The following is an 18137-nucleotide window of genomic DNA, read 5'->3' as shown; positions in this document are numbered from 1 at the left end:
AATTCAACTACAAAATACTAGTAATCTCWAATTTTTTAACCATTGCCCCCACCCACAAGGTGTATGAACAACAAATAATTTAAGAGATACAAAACAAAAATGTGAAGAACATAAATCAATCAACTCTAATTAKCACATGTAGGACAGTATGCAAGTGTGTGTGCATGGATTTTGCCGATGTATTTTTCACATGTGCAACACATAGTATTTGTTTTACATTCCTTCTGTGGGGGGCAGATTTGGCATCTCCTCTTGCCTGCCCCAGCTGCAGCCTCAGGTGGATCAGGACAAGATTCAGCCCCCTGAACAGCTTTCACAAGCGCTGCAGAGGCTGCTGTGCGGGGGAGGCGCCCCCTTCTTTGAATGTGTGGGGTTACAAGTGCCTTTCCCAGCTGCTCCAGGAACACCATCCTCTTGTTCCACTTATCAGGCATCCAGGTTGGGTTGATCTTGTTCCATATCACAAAGGCATTGTATGAGGACACATCAATGATGTTATGGAATATGACCAGGGGCCAGTAGGATTCTAGGCTAACCTGGGCTGGCTCCTCTGTTCCAAGATCGTCAGGAACAGTAGGAGGTGGAAGGGACTGAGAAGCCATTATCCTGGCGGCACTTGTGGAAGGGTGGGTAGGCTCTGTATGCGGAGCTATCTGGAGCGGTGGGCTCGGTGGTTTGATGCTGCTGCTGCTCATCGCTCTCCTTCTCCTTTTGGCTTTGTTTGTGTACTTTGACAAAGCCAATTTCTGATATCCATCGTGGCAGTGGCAGATTAGCTGGTTCGATCTAGCTAAATAGGCTAAGGCTTAAAACACTAACACTTTTTACAACTAACTAAGACAATAACTAAACTCTGTAGTGGTGGGGCGTGAGGCAGAGTTGTGTGAAGCAGCTTCAATGGTAAACTTGACTCTGACCTTATACATCAAAAGAAAATATTACAGGCGGAGGCATATCACGTTATTCACTTAGCCTACCACAGATAAGAAGTGCTTTTCCCGCTTTTTATGGAAACCCATAGGGGTCTGCAGCACCACAGTGCTTTCCATAGCCCTCCTACACACTCTGCAATGCGCTCTGTCCATTGTGCTGACACAGCACAACAGAGATGCAGATTTTGCGTCAACCTGTCACTCATCATTTTAACTTTTTTGCTATTTTATCTAGAGATATAAAACTAAAACTGAGGGGGCTCAAGTTTCAACTGAGGGGGCTAGGCCCCTTTTGCCCCCTCATGGATCCGGGTCCGTATACATTTACTTTATAGTATCTCATTGACCACCCATAAGTAGTTCACTGAAAAAATGATATCTGCATGTTCTGTAGTGCTATACACTATCATCTTTCCATTTCAACTTCCCAAAACAAATCACATCTTTAGCGCATGCAAAGTTGAGCATTCCTCTCTTGTTGCTACTTCTACAGACAGACTGTCCCGCAGGTATAGAGGGTTGGGACGAAAACGTTATCCACTTTCCTCAAAGAAGATTACAGCCTCATGCAGCTTACTGTAGCTTCATAAAGGGTGAGGGTAAGTAGAGCCCTGTTGTCTCCAGCAGCCGTCTGTCTGCCCAATGTAGTGCTGAGAGGGGGTTGCTCTCACTGAAGTGAAGCGGGAATTCAGCAACTCTTGGAAGAGAGTGGAAGTTAATAAAAATGCTTCTTTATTGTTAAAACTAACACATTCTGGCCCTTAACCTTCATCAGGGTTGCGCTGACTCACATAAGGGCTAATGGAGGGAGTGTATGTATTTCTGTACWCTGATGGACTGAGAATTGCTACACCAGAGGATATTAGGCAATGGGAGCTGGTGACCGCCAACCAGGTGTCAAGTCAGGTGTCTCAGGAACCCCCCGTCCGGCTCTTTGTGGATCTTTTCCCATACAACCCTGCTGCGATGTCGCCAAACCCTGAGACCACCGCCGAGGAGCTCCCTTTTGTGCCAGGACAGATCCTTAAGGTAATGTACTGAGAATACTGTAGTGTAGAATATCAACCGTTGTGTTATAGCTGTTTATACCAGGTGTTTAAACTGTCTATAAAAAAATTATTGAAACAACTTATAAACTCCTTTTTAAATAAACCTTTTTTGTATACCTTATATAAAGAGTTACCTCCCATTTTAAAGGGGTAGATATGATCAAACCAAGTTTGAACACGGCTGGGTTAATATGAGGTAGGCAGATTATAATCAGTTATATAGTATATGGGATTTTCTTTTTTATCAGTCCTTGATGCTGGTGTTTCCTGTTTGTTCTCTGTTAATGCGTAGGGCTACTTGATGTGCAAAAGCTGTGGTTTCCTCATTTCCTGTCATCTTTTGCAACTGGTTGATGTTGAACTGATAACTTTCCACTCATGTTCCTTTCTTTTACACATGCACAGTAGAGCTGTATCATTACCAAACAAATCTCAGGAAAACAAAATGGCTGACTCCTGTCTCTGTCTCTGCCAGGTGTTTGGAGATGAAGATGATGATGGTTTCTACCACGGGGAGTCTGGTGGTCTGTCTGGTGCCGTGCCTAGTAACATGGTATCTGTGATCCCAGTGGATGATGACTACCTTAAACATCAGCTCATACAGCAGGGTTTCCTGCCTGTCGACCACACCTGTACAGGTATCTCTTTCTCTCACTATCTCTTACACTCTCTTTCGCACTCTCTGAAATCATTTACATTAAAAAACAATCTGAGATTTCTTAATGATGACAAATGAGATCTGGTGTGCATCCCAAATGCACCCTATCCCCTATATACACCAGGGCCCTGGTGATAAGTAGTACACTATATAGGGAATAGGGTGCCATTTGGGATGCAGTCCTAGACTATGATCTAATCATTCAGCTCTTGACCTCTGTGTTTCCCATCAGATCCAAGTGAAGAGTCTAGCGTGCTAATGACTTGGTCGTCCGCAGGATGGTGGCCATCTTTGAGTATGACCCTTGGGAAAGTTCCCCCAACATGGACAGCGACATGAGTGTGGAACCTCCACATGGATGTCCAAATCCACTTTAACTTTCTTATTTTGGTATTTTGAATTTAGTGAACTCCAATTATCAGGTAATCACAGTTACAGGGCCTTACTGTGCATATTACAGCTACACCAAATGAACAGTAACTTTTCCCCAAAAACATTTTCTTGTAGGCTGAGTTGTGTGTGTTTGGTGATATGGATGAAGATGGATTATATTATGTGAGTGMTGGTTAAGTAGTCTTTGGAGAAATGAAATCTTGTTTGCCATTGGTTGTACATCTAAATGACGACTGCTTTGCCAATGTCTAATCTCCATCCAGGGGGACCTTCATGGGCTGAGAGGTCTGGTGCCATCCAACTACCTGGAACCACTACCATGGGAATAGGATTAACGAGGAACATAGGATACGTGAGATTATGCCAAGAATCGGAATTAGATACAATGACAAAATGAAMATTTTTAAAGGATATCTGAAGGGATATTATGTTTTACTGTGTCAAATATCCAGATTTTGTCATATTTTTTCTTCTGCATAAATACTTGTGACCACAGAAATCTTCTCCATAATTTGTAATGATCATGGGATTGTTTTTTGTTGTTGCCGTTTGCAGGTCATCATGCACAGTAACGCAGTAGACAGATTTTGCTCTGTCCAAAGAAATCCTATGAACTACTAACCTTTTTTGAACATTTTAAGGTGGAGTACGATTGGCCAAAATAATGAAATCATGGTTATCGAATGAAGATATCTACAGTATGCAGAATTTAGCAGTACTATTAAACTGTTCATTTTCTAAAAATCGGTTTAATTCCCTTGTTCCTATGTACCTCATGTTAGCGGGTTTAGAATTATACAGGGCAGGAGCTTCATCATAACCGGATGCTGAACACTGAAACAAGTGTAACTGTACAACTACTTTTACTATCAACTGCATTGAGATTGATATACAAAAATCTACAATTGTTGAATGACCATATACCATGGAAAGCAAACCATGAAGAAACACTATTTATTTATTTTCATAAGTACAAWATTGCAATCAAATCTACTTTTATTTGAGAAACATGATTGAATACTTAACGGGAAGATTTATTCAGAGGACTGCATTTCTAGTACAAAAATTAAATACAACTTAAACATAAACCATGGTCTCCAAGCTTTTCAGAATCTTTCATTGATGTCACTGGAGTCCCTGTAGTGTTTTCCTCTGTAGCCAACAGTACACTCATCCATAAAGTAGGAAACACTACACTGTGCAGAGGAGTTTAGTAGTACTCTCTACTTTATGGATGACTGCACTGTACATCAGTATCTTCTTGTTGCTGTGGCAGCTTCATGTTTGGTGCTGCTCAGAACCMCTCCTCAGTCCAATCAGCAGAGCAAATTCAAGGTAAGAACTAACTAAATCGTCACAAAAACGGTCATGTTTTTTGTAATACATTGCGGATGTGTAACAAAATGATCTAATAATTTATAAAAGTGTACTAAAATCATCTCAACCAGTAGAACCAGTAAAATGTTACAATATTTTTTGTAATACATTGTCTTTACTGCCACCATACAGTAAAACTCTCCTCTGTTTTATACAAAATGATATTCAATGAATCTATTAAGCTACGTCAATCAGTATATCACAGGGTCTTACCAGCTTTCTCTCCTCTATCCCAGCAGAAACAGAGTGTCAACTAACAGTGGTGTTCTTATTAAGTCTCGTAGTCACGTGGTGTAAACCACAGGAAGCGGTTCAACAGTCTCTCTACAGCGATACCTCCTTCTGTCTCTGAGATACACCAACCAATCTACGCCCATACGGCCCACATAGACAGACATCTGCACTACTGACAGARAATGTGTCCCAAATGTCACCCGTTTCCCTTTATATTGCAATACTTTTGAACAGATACTATCGTGCTCTGGCCAAAAGTAGTACACTATATAGGGAATAGGGTACCATTTGGGATACAGGCAGAGACAGTGGTCCCCCCTTTTAAGGACATGCAAACAGACGATAACATCAACTATTAAAAATTAGCTACTTAGATATTGTGAAATTTATACATATTTTATTGATCCCTTTTCAAATTGATTTAACGTACTTACGTGGTGTTCATGTTGACTATAGTCTAGAGGAGAGATCAACAGCTTAGGATGTTTTAGGCTTATAATAGAATATATCCACTATTAAAGGAGTAAAGTATAGGTAAAAGAACATTCTTATGACATGCTTTCTCAGACATGCTATAACTAATTGATTCATGACCTGTTTTGTGCAGATATCAGCTTCATTGCATTCAAAGATTTGATAGGATAGGTTACACTGTTGCTTGTTCTCTTGTCTTCTATTGCACTTTGCTAACAGACAGGAACCCATACCTCTACCCAGTTTACAGCAGCAGAAGAAGTGCTATATGCAATAGGCACAACTGAAACACGTGAGATGACGTTTAAGTGAGATATGCCCTATGTTGTCAAGACAACCTAAACCTCAGAGTCAAGTCAAGTGAGAGAGGAGGAAGTGGGTGATGGGTGGAAACTGTGTGTGCAACTGTGCAAGATATTTTTGTGAAACGTTGTTCCAAACCTACACTCTACCTTTTCTTTGTTTAGTTGAAGACAGTTGAAGACCTACCAGTTCTCTCACATTGAACGATTTCAGTAGGCATCTTTACTAGTATTTCAACCTCCCTACACTGTAACTACACTTTACTTGCCTATGTAACTACAGACACATGGTAAAGTCATGGTCCTTGAGTAGCTCTGGTTCAGGGCGTTGTGTGCGGCTTTAGCCTCCTTGAAGGAGTCCTATAGCAATAGCCAAACAAGACTTTGCAGCTAGGAGATTATTCCCCTGGCTCAACGCACTGTAGTGCTATTTATGTGTAACATGGGACTACTTAAGGTGAAATGGATAGTGTAGCCTACCTGTACCTAAATGAAATCAGTGGCTATTATCCACAGGTTGTTGACAAGGGATTGATTGAATTATGATTAGACAAGTATGAAATTGTTAAGTGTGGGGTATCCTGAGTAACCTGACCTGGATATGGGAAGTATAATGTCCACAGAGTGGAAATTATATTTTCAGTCAAAACACATGGTTATACGACCACTATTTCCCTGCTTTGTGCAGTGTGAAGTTGGTCAAAAAGGATGAAGAAAGGAACGGAATGTGTGCTGTTCCCCATTACTGACACTTGCTGGATTGTAGAAGAAATGACATAGAAGATTAAATCACATATAGCCTTTGTGCTGCCCTGTGCTTAGTTAGTGTGAATAAAGTGAAGTAAAAACTATATGTTTACAGCTTTAACTGATTGGGTACCCCTAATATAAAAATGACATGGATGTGCTTTGTTTCCGGACAATATAGCTCAGAGTTCCAGTACTTTGATACTGATTCTCACCAGTTGTGTTGTTGGTTCTGTGGAAAAGCACAGGTCAAATAATGACACAGACTGTTCAATAACAGCAATAGGAAGTTGATGTGAATTAAATATATTTTTTAAATGATTAGGAGGTCTAATAAGAGTGTAATAACAATGCTTGGCGTAATGCTCTCAAGTATTATTTGAATACATAAAAAAATATATATATATGAAATCTCTATGTGCATCATTAATGCGCTCCTTAATTGTTGAATAAACTGTAACAACTATAATTTGTCAAGTAAAGTGAACTTTATTGAAAACAACTGCATTGCCGTCATACACAAACATATTCTGGGTTGTTTGGGTTGTTGATGCTGGGTTATTAGTTCTGGGTAATTGAKACTGAAGGCATAGTTTAGTAAGAGAGTGGCTTTCAGATAGTTCTTTTTAGACACCCGTGAGAGTAAATATCATTCCTGTTAATCTGTTCTGTCGTATAGTTATCACATGTTAAGGTTGAACATTGACATTTTCGTAGCTTCATTGAGGCTTACAGAAGTGTATGAGTTCCTTAAAAGCCTCTGCAAATCCCATTGTTGGGATGGATACCACCTTATTATAATATCTAATAAATAATGAATTAATATTCTAGAAGAATGTGTAACATGCAAAACGTTAAGATGAAATGTGCAGTATGTAAACTTAACATGATGAACAGGAATGACATTTACGCTCACGGGTGTCCRATAAGATCTATCTGAAAGCCATTCCCTAATAAACCACGTCTCCTGAAAATAACCTAAGGATTACATTCAAAAAGACCCAGTTTATAGGTCAACCCAGCATGAAAGTAAAAAATACCAAACTGAAGGTTAAATAAAASCATGTTTRGGTAATCCCAACCACCCAACATGTTGGGTTATTCATGCAACCCCACTGGCTGGGTCAAAATAAACCAGCTTGTGTTCTGTCCAATATTTACCCAGTGCTGGGTAACCAAAGAACCCGAATTGGGTTGTTTTTAACCCAGCATTTTTTAGAGTGTTGCATTTGAGATTATGATAATATTGGGCACTCTCTAATTCACTGATACACATATCCAAAGATGCTAGTATTTATTTGGGCAGTGGGAGTCCAATGGCTGATATCACAGAGGTGATGAGTAGCAAAGTGCTGACTAAGATAACTTGACTTCCAGAGCGATACACCAGGCGACCATTCAACGGCTGGACTGGGCGATAGGTTCCCACCATAGGCTTTCCATCAGCAAACTGAAGCCGAGAAAATGCATCAAGCTGTAGGACACAAAGATAAAAAAAAAAAAACATGTTAGACATATAGTAAAAAAGTACAACTCAATAAAGACATACAAATAACAACTTTATGGACTTTATTTTGCAATACATTTACTATACATTCCCTGACAGCAGGTATAGGTATAATGTCAGGTATAAAAGTGACCTAGGTAAGGTGAGGTGTAATGTCAAGCATTATACACCTGTTGCCTGCTGAGAGGAATGGTATTTTTGAACACGGTCCAAACTACAGTTTCTTCACAGGGAGGTGTGGTAAGAGAGCCCTGGTAGCGGAAGTAGCTGGTCATATTACTCTGAGAGGGGATGAACATGTCCAGGGACACATCACTCAGGGTAGTGTTGGAGCCTAGAGGTGGACACAATAAAGACAATGGAACAAATACAGGGTAAAACTATCTTAAATTGCCCCTATGGAACTACACAGTAATCATTTCAGGTGAAGTGTTGCACAACACAGTTTATGATGAGAGCTGTAAGTGGTCTACAAAATAAGCTACTGTTCATATTACTAGTGATTGCTAATAGCTTTATCGAAGACACTGTGGTTAAAAAACAAGGGTTTTATTACAGCACACTATCACATAGGCCTATCCCTGTATGATCCGGAACATGCATCATTTAGTACCTGGATCCATGCTATAAAAGATACATAACAATGGTTGTTGTCTATAAGCTGACTTACTGGGCATATTGATTGTGTTCAGAGCATTTATGATGGAGTCGTATTTTTTGTTGGAGCTTCCCGATTGCTGAAAATATAAGATATATTATCAGGATTATCAGAGAGTATCATTTATCAAATGTCATATAAATCCCATTTTCTCATGTTGTAGAAGATTAAGCAGAAAAATACCTCATAAAAGAATCCTAGAACTCCAACCCCTGCTAGGYCTTTCAGAGCTTCATCCAAAGTGTTGTACTCCTCTTTTATATGTACTATATGCAGCTGAGGACATCAAGAGATATCATTGACAAATATGTCAAAGATTGCAATAAATGTGAATTTGCAAAAGTGTACGTTAATGTGATTGATGTATAATTACTGTACACATAATGTAGTTCACAAAAGTTAAATCAGAATGGCTGATCTGAATGCTCATTTAAATTCATCAAGCAAGTAGTACACAATTCACTATGTTTCCTATTCTACAGGCATAGTGCGAATGAACACAAACTTATCATTATCTTTTCTTCTTTTCTTTCCTATTAGCCATGTGTGGAATAATAATAACCTTAAGGCCCGTCATTATAACTCCTTTCCCCCAGCATGGGGGGTTCAATGCCAGCTGCCTAGTATAGGGATACCTGTCATCAGCATCTGGCTCCGAGGAACATTCCTCCGAGACAAGGCCTACCCCAACTATTCAAAATTCCATATTGCATTCTGTCTTTGTTGTCCATTCAGTTAAGCCTGTACTTGATTGAACTCTATCTAAAAGACGTAAAACTATGTGATAATCATAAATAAATATCAGGAGTTTTAAAATACATTATGGTGTATTATGGGAATGTTTCCTTTCTTTTGGTCATCAAACCTCCATGGGATATTGTTCTCCATCGATGGTGTGTTCTGATCCAGGGCCTCCATCCTTGCCCAAGTGCAGGTGGAGCTGTACTGCCTTGTATGGCACCGCCAGATCTCCACCCTGTACTTTTGCTGTGGCAGGCAGGTCCATGTGAACTGCAGAGAGATGAAAGCTTTAGTCCATGTAAAATGAGATATGTAGAGTCCAAGGACCTTTGCATGTACTGTACTATTGTAATGTTAAGCCAATGTTATGGAGCTTTGAGCTTAGATCAGATCTGTGAAATATCAAGGCATTGAGTGAATAAGCCTTGCTATTCGTGTTCAATACAACTACAATACACCATGCTGATAATACTGTATCATTTGCAGGGGGGTTCTGTACTGTAAATGCAGCATCTATATCAGGGGCCCACGACCCCATTTTGAAATCTGAAAATTCTCCCCACCCTAACCATGTGAAAAGAATTATGTAAATAACAGTCCATGTTTACTTTTTATTTGGGGCTATGGCAGTCAATTGAAAAACATTGTAACAGTATTCCTGATTGTCTTCTCAACTTACCATCACATACTTTTAACGTGGGGCTATGACAGTCAATTGCAAATTAGTCTGACATAATGTTGCTTATCTCACCACCACTAATGAGATGGGTGTAGCTTGATGCATGTCATGCTGGAGCTCCTCAAAGTCAGGAGGCATGGTTGACAGTACGCACCTCATCTCTGCTGTCACATCCAACCTGGATCGATATTTGGTTTTAATGCAGACGAGAGCAATGAATCCAGCTTCACACATATGAGCTGGCGAGAGGGAGGCGACAGGGTATTCCTTCGTAGTGACCCGTGAATGCGTTGTCTGCAGCAATTGGTCACATGACATCTCGATCAGCTGTTCAATTTCAGTTACCAACATGTCAACAGAGACAGGATCACACAGTCAAATGGATTGGGAAGTAGGTCCCAAGGTGCTCTTCCAAGCGTTGGAGGTGAGCAGTCATCACTCGTGTGGGACACTTACTGATGCTGTTGTCTGTTAGAAATATGCACAGCTGAGGGAAGGGGGCATGGTTCGCTTTTGACTCTACAATAATAATAATTTCCTCTGAATCCACTGATTCGGTCACTCACTCATCTGATCCTACATGTCCACATTGTGTTGTGAACAGGCATGAGCGCAATGGATGTGGTTTGATGTAGTTTACAATCGAAGTTACCTGCTGCAGTATATCTCAGAGTTCTGTGCCCAACTTTTTTGCCGCCAGTTGCTCGCGATGTATCATACAATGAGTTCATATGACAGAGGGAGACACATTCATAACTAGAGTGCAGAGGCCTGCCCGTCGTCCTGCCATAGATGGTGCCCCATCTGTGCAAAAGCCCACCATTCAATCCCATGGAATCTGTTTTTCAAGAATATAGCCACATAGCACACTTAACATCCCCTGTGCCGTTTCATGCTCGGGAGATATGTCCTTGTGAATAACATCCCGGGATATGTATAGCGAACAAAATGCAATGCATGGGCATCTCGGCCCTGACAGCTAACATCCATTTGGAGAGCATAAGCCAGGGAGTTTGAGTCGTTCAGCCAGAGTTTCCTGTTGATTGCTAGCAATAGCATAAATTCTTTGTTAAACAGCGTAATCTGACAAAAGTATTGATGTGAGTTCATGTGCTTCTGCCTCTCCACACAGTTGTTTTCAACTGTGTGGGAATGATTCAAGTGCAACGGTCAAGTGCGGCCTTTTCCCCTGATCTAAGGGAGCTCTCTGGTTGAATTTTGTCTTTAACATTTGAATAATTCTCATTTAGATATTTAAGGTTAACCACATGACAATGCTTTTGAAATACAAAGATATTACAATATTTATTTTTCTTCAGGATTTGGTAAATTCTCCTGCGACCGCATTTTCATATTAGGCGACCCCTTGTTTGGGAACCACTGATTTATATAGAAATTATTATTATTATTTGTTTTTTTTTTACCCCTTTTTCTCCCCAATTGGTAGTTACAGTCTTGTCCCATTGCTGCAACTCCCATACAGACTTGGGAGATGCGAAAGTCGAGAGCCATGCGTCCTCCGAAACACAACCCTACCAAGCCGAAAGGCTTCTTGACACACTGCTCGATTAACCCGGAAGCCAGGGACACCAACGTGTCAGTGGAAACACCGTCCAACTGGCAACCGTGTTAGCGTGTATGCTCCCGGCCTGCCACAGGAGTCGCTAGAGCGCGATGGGACAAGGACATCCCGGCCGGCCCAAGCCTCCCCTAACCCCGGACGACTCTGGGCCAATTGTGAGTCGCCTCGTGGGTCTCCCAGTTGCGGCCGGCTGCGACACAGCCCAGGATCGAACCCAGATCTATAGTGATAGCTCAAGCACTGCAGTGCCTTAGACCGCTGCGCCACACGGGAGGCCGATTTACATAGAAACTCACCAGTGCGACCATTGTTTGTGATGAGACCGTGGAAGGCCTCTTGGTACCCAGCGAATGTGAATGGTGTAAGGCGTCCATCTGGTAGAGTTCTTCTTGTCACAATGTTAATGGGGGACTGGGCTTTTCCGCCACATGCCACAGCAACCGTTGTCCAACCATCAGGTCCTTCACATGAGTAACGAGACAGAACATTGGTTATGTTTAAGAACTTTGATTCCAATGGGTATTTTAGCATATGTACTGAATGTATATGGTTTACCTGTGCAGTTGCCACCACATGTAACCTGGGACTGGTAGCACCAATCTGGAGAAGGGATTTTTTGGACATTAACCATTTTTTCCCATTGAATGCAATGTACTGACAAAAATGTCAAGCATGTGACGCACATTTCTTGCCATTAAATGCTATGTATTGACAATGTCATATATTGTGAAGTTTTCCTTTTTTTTTTTTACGTGACAGGATGACGTTTTCCTATGATATCATGTTGGGACATCATGAATCATCCAATGGCATAAATAAATGTTGTTTGAGTATTTCACTTCCTAAATTAAAAATAAATTACATAAGATGTGTTGTAAAGTCCAATGTTATGGTCACCTTTGTCAATCAGATAGACAGCTGAACACAATTTTAGTGGCTTTTGACAGAGACCATTACCCCAAGGCAAACAACCACAGAGGCAGGCCAAAGTACAATCAAAAGTTCTTGATTATAAATCCAGCTTTTACAACAAGGACAATACACAGTATCACTACGGTCCGATTAGAAACGTATAAGGGCCTAGGATTTAGGCATAACCATAAACACCGGCGCAAACTAACACAACAGTTGATTCACTCATGGAGCAGTGGCCAATGTTTGTTCGTCCGGCTCTTTCCGAGCAGGGTTCGTTCGTTCAGCTCTACCCGAACAGGGTTCATTAGTCGATGGCTGGTTTGGTCATCAATGGCAGATTTTAGAATATCAGGGTTTCATTTCAGATGTGCCAACTCAGAAAAATGTACTAGAGCATTACATTGACGTAGGGGACTTTGCCAATCAAACAACATGTCTATCGAGTGATTCCTGAAAAGTTCGAAAAAATCTGCAGTGAAGTGGAGTTCATGCTTGAGCACGGCATTGCACAACATGGCAACAGTCCGTGGAGTTCACCCTGTAAATTAGTAACTAAGGCAGATGGGCCTCTGTGGTTTTGTTCAGATTTTTTGCAAACTCAATGCCATTACTAAGTCAGACTCGTACCCTTTGCCCCGGGTCAACGATTGTGTGGGCCGTGTTGGCACTGCCAAGTACGTTAGTTAGTTCAACCTGTTGAAGGGATATTGGCAGGTCCCTCTAACTGAAGGTACCAAAGAGCTGTCTGCTTTTGTCACTCCTGATGGTTCATTTTCCTACCTTCATCTTCCATTCAGTTTGAGAAATGCCGGAGCCATGTTTCAAAGGCTCAAACACATAATGCTACGTGGTCTGGAAAATGCAGAGGCATATTTTGACGATGTGGTTGTATTCAATGTCACCTGGCCAGAACACCTTCAGAACATTGAGTCTGTTCGAAACAATTTTTCCCCTGCCAACTTGACAGTGAACCTGTCAGAGTGAAATCGCCCAAGCATCAGAGAAGTATCTTGTGAAGGAGGGAAGGTCCAACCGGTCTTGCAAAAGTGGAGGCCCTCAATAACCTTCCGGTGCGCAGATTCTTGGGAATGGCTGGCTACTACCGGGCATTTTGCAAGAACTTTGCCCAGCATGTTGCTCCAATTACAGTTTTGACGAATGCGAACGTTGTTTTCCGTTGGAGCCCAGACTGTCAGGAGACTTTTAAGAAGACAAAGACTCTTTTGGTCTCTGTACCAGTGCTAGCTGCTCTGGATTTCCATTGTCTATTTGTTTTGAACGCCAATGCCAGCGATGTAGGAGCAGGTGTGGTGCTTCCACAGAAAGAGTACAACAATATCAAGCACCCTGTGGGGTACTTTTCAAAGAAATGGGCCTCATATCAGAAACACAACTTGACTATCGAGAAGGAGACACTCACTTTGGCACTGGCTCTTCAGCACATTGAGGTTTATGTATTGGTCTCTACCCCTCTTGTGGTCTATACCGATCATAACCCTCTTATTTTCCTGCAAAAGACACGCTCCATGAATCCCCGACTCCTTTGCTAGAGTCTCATATTTCAGGAGTTTCCCCTTGAAATCAGACATGTCCGTGATAAGGACAACTTGGTATCTGATTGTCTTTCAAGGGTGGGCAGTCAATAAGTTTAGTGTTTTGTGTTTAACCAGTGTGTAGCTCTGGCACTCATTTTTTTTGGGCTGCACGTTTTGGCGTACTGGAGACGAGTTTTGTTTCGGTTGGGCTCGTCACAAGGGGATGAGAGTTACAGGAAGTTACAAATATCAAAATGTACCTGTTTTTCAAAATGTCTGATTTTTAGGCAGCTACTGTATATACAAATAAATAAGTGAAAAAAGTTATAGAAAAATGTATAAAAAAGAAGAGATCTGTTTTGTCTTGTATGAGAGACCACCAGTTATCACCATGTTTTTATTGAAGAAAGTGATACATTTAAGTTGATTTTATAAAATTGAAGTTGTTTTCTGTTGGTAAAAATATTCTATATATTTGCTTTCTTACCTGGAAAGGTGTTATAGGCTTTGGGGTTTTGCACAATGTAGTTTTTGATTTCAAGGTTGGTTCTGTTTGGGTGTGGCTTGCTCTGATTGAAAACATCCTCGTTGGTCAGGATGTGTTGCACCTGTCACCTCGTTAGTCAGTCGTTAGTTGCACCTGTGCTGGTTTGCTCCACTTGCTTTTAGCTCAATACTATAAGTTGGTGTGTTGTTGTTTTTTTGGGGGGGATTTAGTGGGCACTTATGGTGGGTTTCTTTTAGAACCCAGACTATTGTTGCTAGTCAATCTTTAGTGGACACCCCCATGAGTGTCTTTGAGAACCCCTCCTAAAACCCCACCTGTTTCGTTCTGCTTGCCGTGGCTTATTTATTAGTTCCCTATTTCTGTTGTTCTATGATATTTTGTGTTTTTTGTATTGGGGAACGTAACAAGTTTATTCATGCTTTTCTATGGTATTTATTGTGAAGCTGCAAAGTACCAAGCGTTTGGTTTGTAGGACATTTAACTAGTTATTTTCCACTCAAGCATAGCTTTGCTGTAGTTTAATTTATTTCAGTAAGAAGTAACTTAAGGTTTAGCTACATTTTCACTGAAGCTTCCCCAACATTGTATACCCAATGCCAGTACACACAAATACAACAAATATATCAAGTTTCAACCCCTTTTAGGTACTAAGATTGAATAAATCAAACAATAAAAAAACTCACCTGCCCCTTGAATCTTCACAATGATGGCAAAGAAAAATGAAATAAGTAAATGCATTGTGATTTGTGTTTGCTTGGGTCAAACTCCAATCAGTTATTTTCTAAATGATGCCACACGCAGAGCATCTGGTAAATAACTGTTAGGTGGCAAGGTTCTCTAGAAAAGGCAACCCCTCCCACTAGGTTGTATCCATACCTGTTAATATTAAATACTAATGAGATCTCCTTGTAGGCTATTTCCTCAGCAATACTCTGAATTAGAGAGTTGGCATATCATATGATGATTTGAGATTTGGTGTACTCTCACATGATGAGTAAATAGTAACTATTTCAACTGTGATGAATACAACTAGCTATGATATTTCACCGATTTACTAAAGGATTGATTCATCACCAGACTAAGCTACTCTTTAGAAGTAACATATCATATGTAGCCTACGGGCCAAGAAATTAATTATTGACTTTCACCTGCATTCTGTCACAAGGTTTGCATCACAGGACTTTTTACTGCCCTTAGGCCTATTATAGCTAACTACAGTCTAATGACATTGGAACCCGTTCTATGCCATTTGTGAAGTATTCTTTGCAAACTGCTTAATTACTTTTATGATGTGCTGAACAAAGCTGGCCTGGCCCATCCTCAGTCACTGCAGAATGGCAAAACCGATGGCTGGAGGATAATGATTGATGTAGGTGTCACTGTCAATGTTTAAATATGGAAGCCCATTCCCGCCACCCAATACATTTTTCAAATGTCGATACTATCTAAACATTTTGAGATGAAAACAGAGAACAAGTCGAGACTTTGGGACTATAAGGTTCTATCTGCGCAATGTATAGTTCTGAGATATTGAGCATTTAAGTTTTCACATCCCAGATTTTCACATCTCAATTCTTTCATAACCCATTAAGGTCCTCACCGTAAAGGTACCTAAATTGCGAGTATCAAAATCCTAAGACATTTGTAAATCAGTTTTTTTAGGGGGTTGCAATCGCAGATCGAACCTTATGCCCCTGAAATGTCAATCTATTTAAATAAGGTTCTATCTGCCACAGAATGTTAATTCTTTTAATTTCAATAGAAAAGTGCAGCCATTTCATTATTAAATATAGAGAATACCCTTCCTTCTTTCTAATCACATCATCAAATATATTAATTCATATTCATTACACATTTGTTAAAGTGATAGTTCCCTAAAATGACACTACTGTATATCCTATGGATAACTAGCACAGCTTAGCTCTGGATGACTAAACTAATATGTTCTTCTGTTCTCTGACACTCAAAGTCAGTAAACTACTTGCTAGTTATCAATGAAATGTGGTAAGTTTGTATTTTTAGTGAAATACCCCTTCCATGGAAGTTTTCGTGTGGATATAGAACAAGACAAAAACAGCAATGCCTCTGTTAAGGGCCTTAAACATACTCTAAGGCACTTGTTTAATATTTGTTTTTACCATAAAAAAGTTTACGTTATGGCCATTCTTCTGAAAAAGTGGTGAAAAAAAATCTAAGTAATTTAAAAAGAGTACCAGAACCTATGATATGAATAGTCAAGGACTTGGGACTATAAGGTTCTATCTGCAAAATGTATAGTTTTGAGAATTTTCATAGCCGAGCATTCAGAGACAGCAGGTGTGGTAGAGCGAGAAAGAGTCAAAAACAGCAGGTCTGGGATAAGGTAGCACGTCCGGTGAACAGGTCAGGGTTCCATAGCCGCAGGCAGAACGGTTGAAACTGGAGCAGCAGCACGACCAGGTGGACTGGGGACAGCAAGGAGTCATCAGGCCAGGTAGTCCTGAGGCAAGGTCCTAGGGTTCAGGTCCWCTGGGAGGGGAGGGAGAGGGAGAGAGAGAGAGAGAATTAGAAGGAGCATACTTAAATTCACACAGGACACCAGATAAGACAGGAAAAATACTCCAGATATAACAGACTGATCCTAGTCCCCCGACACATAAACTATTGCAGCATAAATACTGGAGGCTGAGACAGGAGGGGTCGGGAGACACTGTGGCCCCGTCCGACGATACCCCCGGACAGGGCCAACCAGGCAGGCTATAACCCTACCCACTTTGCCAAATTACAGTCCCCACACCACTAGAGGGATATCTTCAAACCACCAACTTACTACCCTGAGACAAGGCTGAGTATACCGTAGCCCACGAAGATCTCCCCCACGGCACGTACCCGTAGTTTAGTTGGAATAGGGTCCAGTATGCAGCTTGAAGGTTTAGAGGCCTTGACTATTTTCATGAATGTGTCAAGAGATATAGGATTAAGTGTCTCCCTTGATCCTAGGTCCTGGCAGTGTTATGCAGACTCAGGACAACTGCGTTTTGAAAAACACGCAGATTTAAAGAGAATTTGCTTTCTAATGATCATGATCTTTTTGTCAAAGAAGTACATGAATGTATCATTGCTGAAGTGAAAGCCATCCTCTCTTGAGGATCGCTGCTTTTTAGTTAGCTATGTGACAGTATACATTTTTTGGGGGTGGTGTCACGACTTCAACCGAGGCAGGCTCTCCTTCCCGTTCGGGTGGCGCTCGGCGGTCGTCGTCACCGGCCTACTAGCTGCCACTGACTCTTTTTCCTCCCCCTCCTTATGTGTTTATTTGTTACACCTGTGTTTAGGTGATTGTTAATTAGTGTGGCTTTATTAGTCAGCCAGCCCGTACGCTTCCTTGTGCGGGATTGTTCATTTGTACTTTTGGATTCGGGAGTGGATGTATGTATTGTGGACTGGGTTTTGTCTTCCGTGTTTGGACGTTTGTTTATGACACCCAGTAAGTCCGTATTGGACATTTGTTTGCACCCCCCCGACACCCAGAGCGTTACAGGTGGATTGTTCTTATTCTCCTCAATTAAGTTGGAAAAATAGGATGATCGAGCAGCAGTGGTGGAGTGCCTCTTTCATGAATCAATAAGTACTGTAAATCACCTTACATTCAATACTTTTTTATTGACAACCCAGCATTGTGTGATTGGATTGCAGATAGAACCTGATACCACCAAGTTAAATGGTGTTTACGCAGAGAGAACATTCTGAGTTTTACTTTCCTTTAAAACAAATCTGACACATCTCACATGTAAATGACCATCTAAAGAACAACTGGGCTATCTAGCTGTCTGGCTGGACGGACCTAGCAATCTTGCCAGCCGGCCG

General features: G+C 41.0%; 2 protein-coding genes across 3 annotated transcripts; one reads left to right on the top strand and one right to left on the bottom strand.

The window, feature by feature from the left end:
* The first annotated feature begins 1641 nt into the window (after positions 1-1641).
* Positions 1642-3287, top strand: LOC139027435 (RIMS-binding protein 2-like). The gene is made up of 3 exons (XM_070442606.1): positions 1642-1961; positions 2457-2619; positions 2872-3287. Exons 1-3 carry the CDS (start codon positions 1734-1736, stop codon positions 2976-2978), a joined length of 498 nt encoding a protein of 165 aa, XP_070298707.1. The 5' UTR covers positions 1642-1733; the 3' UTR covers positions 2979-3287.
* A 3287-nt stretch (positions 3288-6574) lies between these two features.
* LOC112080487 (carbonic anhydrase 4-like) lies at positions 6575-15117 on the bottom strand. 2 transcript variants are annotated; one of them, XM_024146269.2, is made up of 8 exons: positions 14975-15114; positions 11889-11933; positions 11630-11794; positions 9197-9342; positions 8515-8607; positions 8344-8410; positions 7844-8007; positions 6575-7640 (listed from the first exon to the last, which is right to left on the bottom strand). In XM_024146269.2, exons 1-8 carry the CDS (start codon positions 15027-15029, stop codon positions 7461-7463), a joined length of 915 nt encoding a protein of 304 aa, XP_024002037.1. In that variant the 5' UTR covers positions 15030-15114; the 3' UTR covers positions 6575-7460. The 2 variants fall into 2 exon arrangements, with proteins under 2 accessions (XP_024002037.1, XP_024002038.1); XM_024146270.2 differs by having other exon boundaries at positions 7556-7640; positions 7807-8007; positions 14975-15117.
* Between the last annotated feature and the right edge of the window lie 3020 nt (positions 15118-18137).

Source organism: Salvelinus sp. IW2-2015, unplaced genomic scaffold (genome assembly GCF_002910315.2).
Source record: "Salvelinus sp. IW2-2015 unplaced genomic scaffold, ASM291031v2 Un_scaffold16339, whole genome shotgun sequence".
NCBI lineage: Eukaryota > Metazoa > Chordata > Actinopteri > Salmoniformes > Salmonidae > Salvelinus > Salvelinus sp. IW2-2015.
This window is presented reverse-complemented; position numbering and strand designations above follow the sequence as displayed.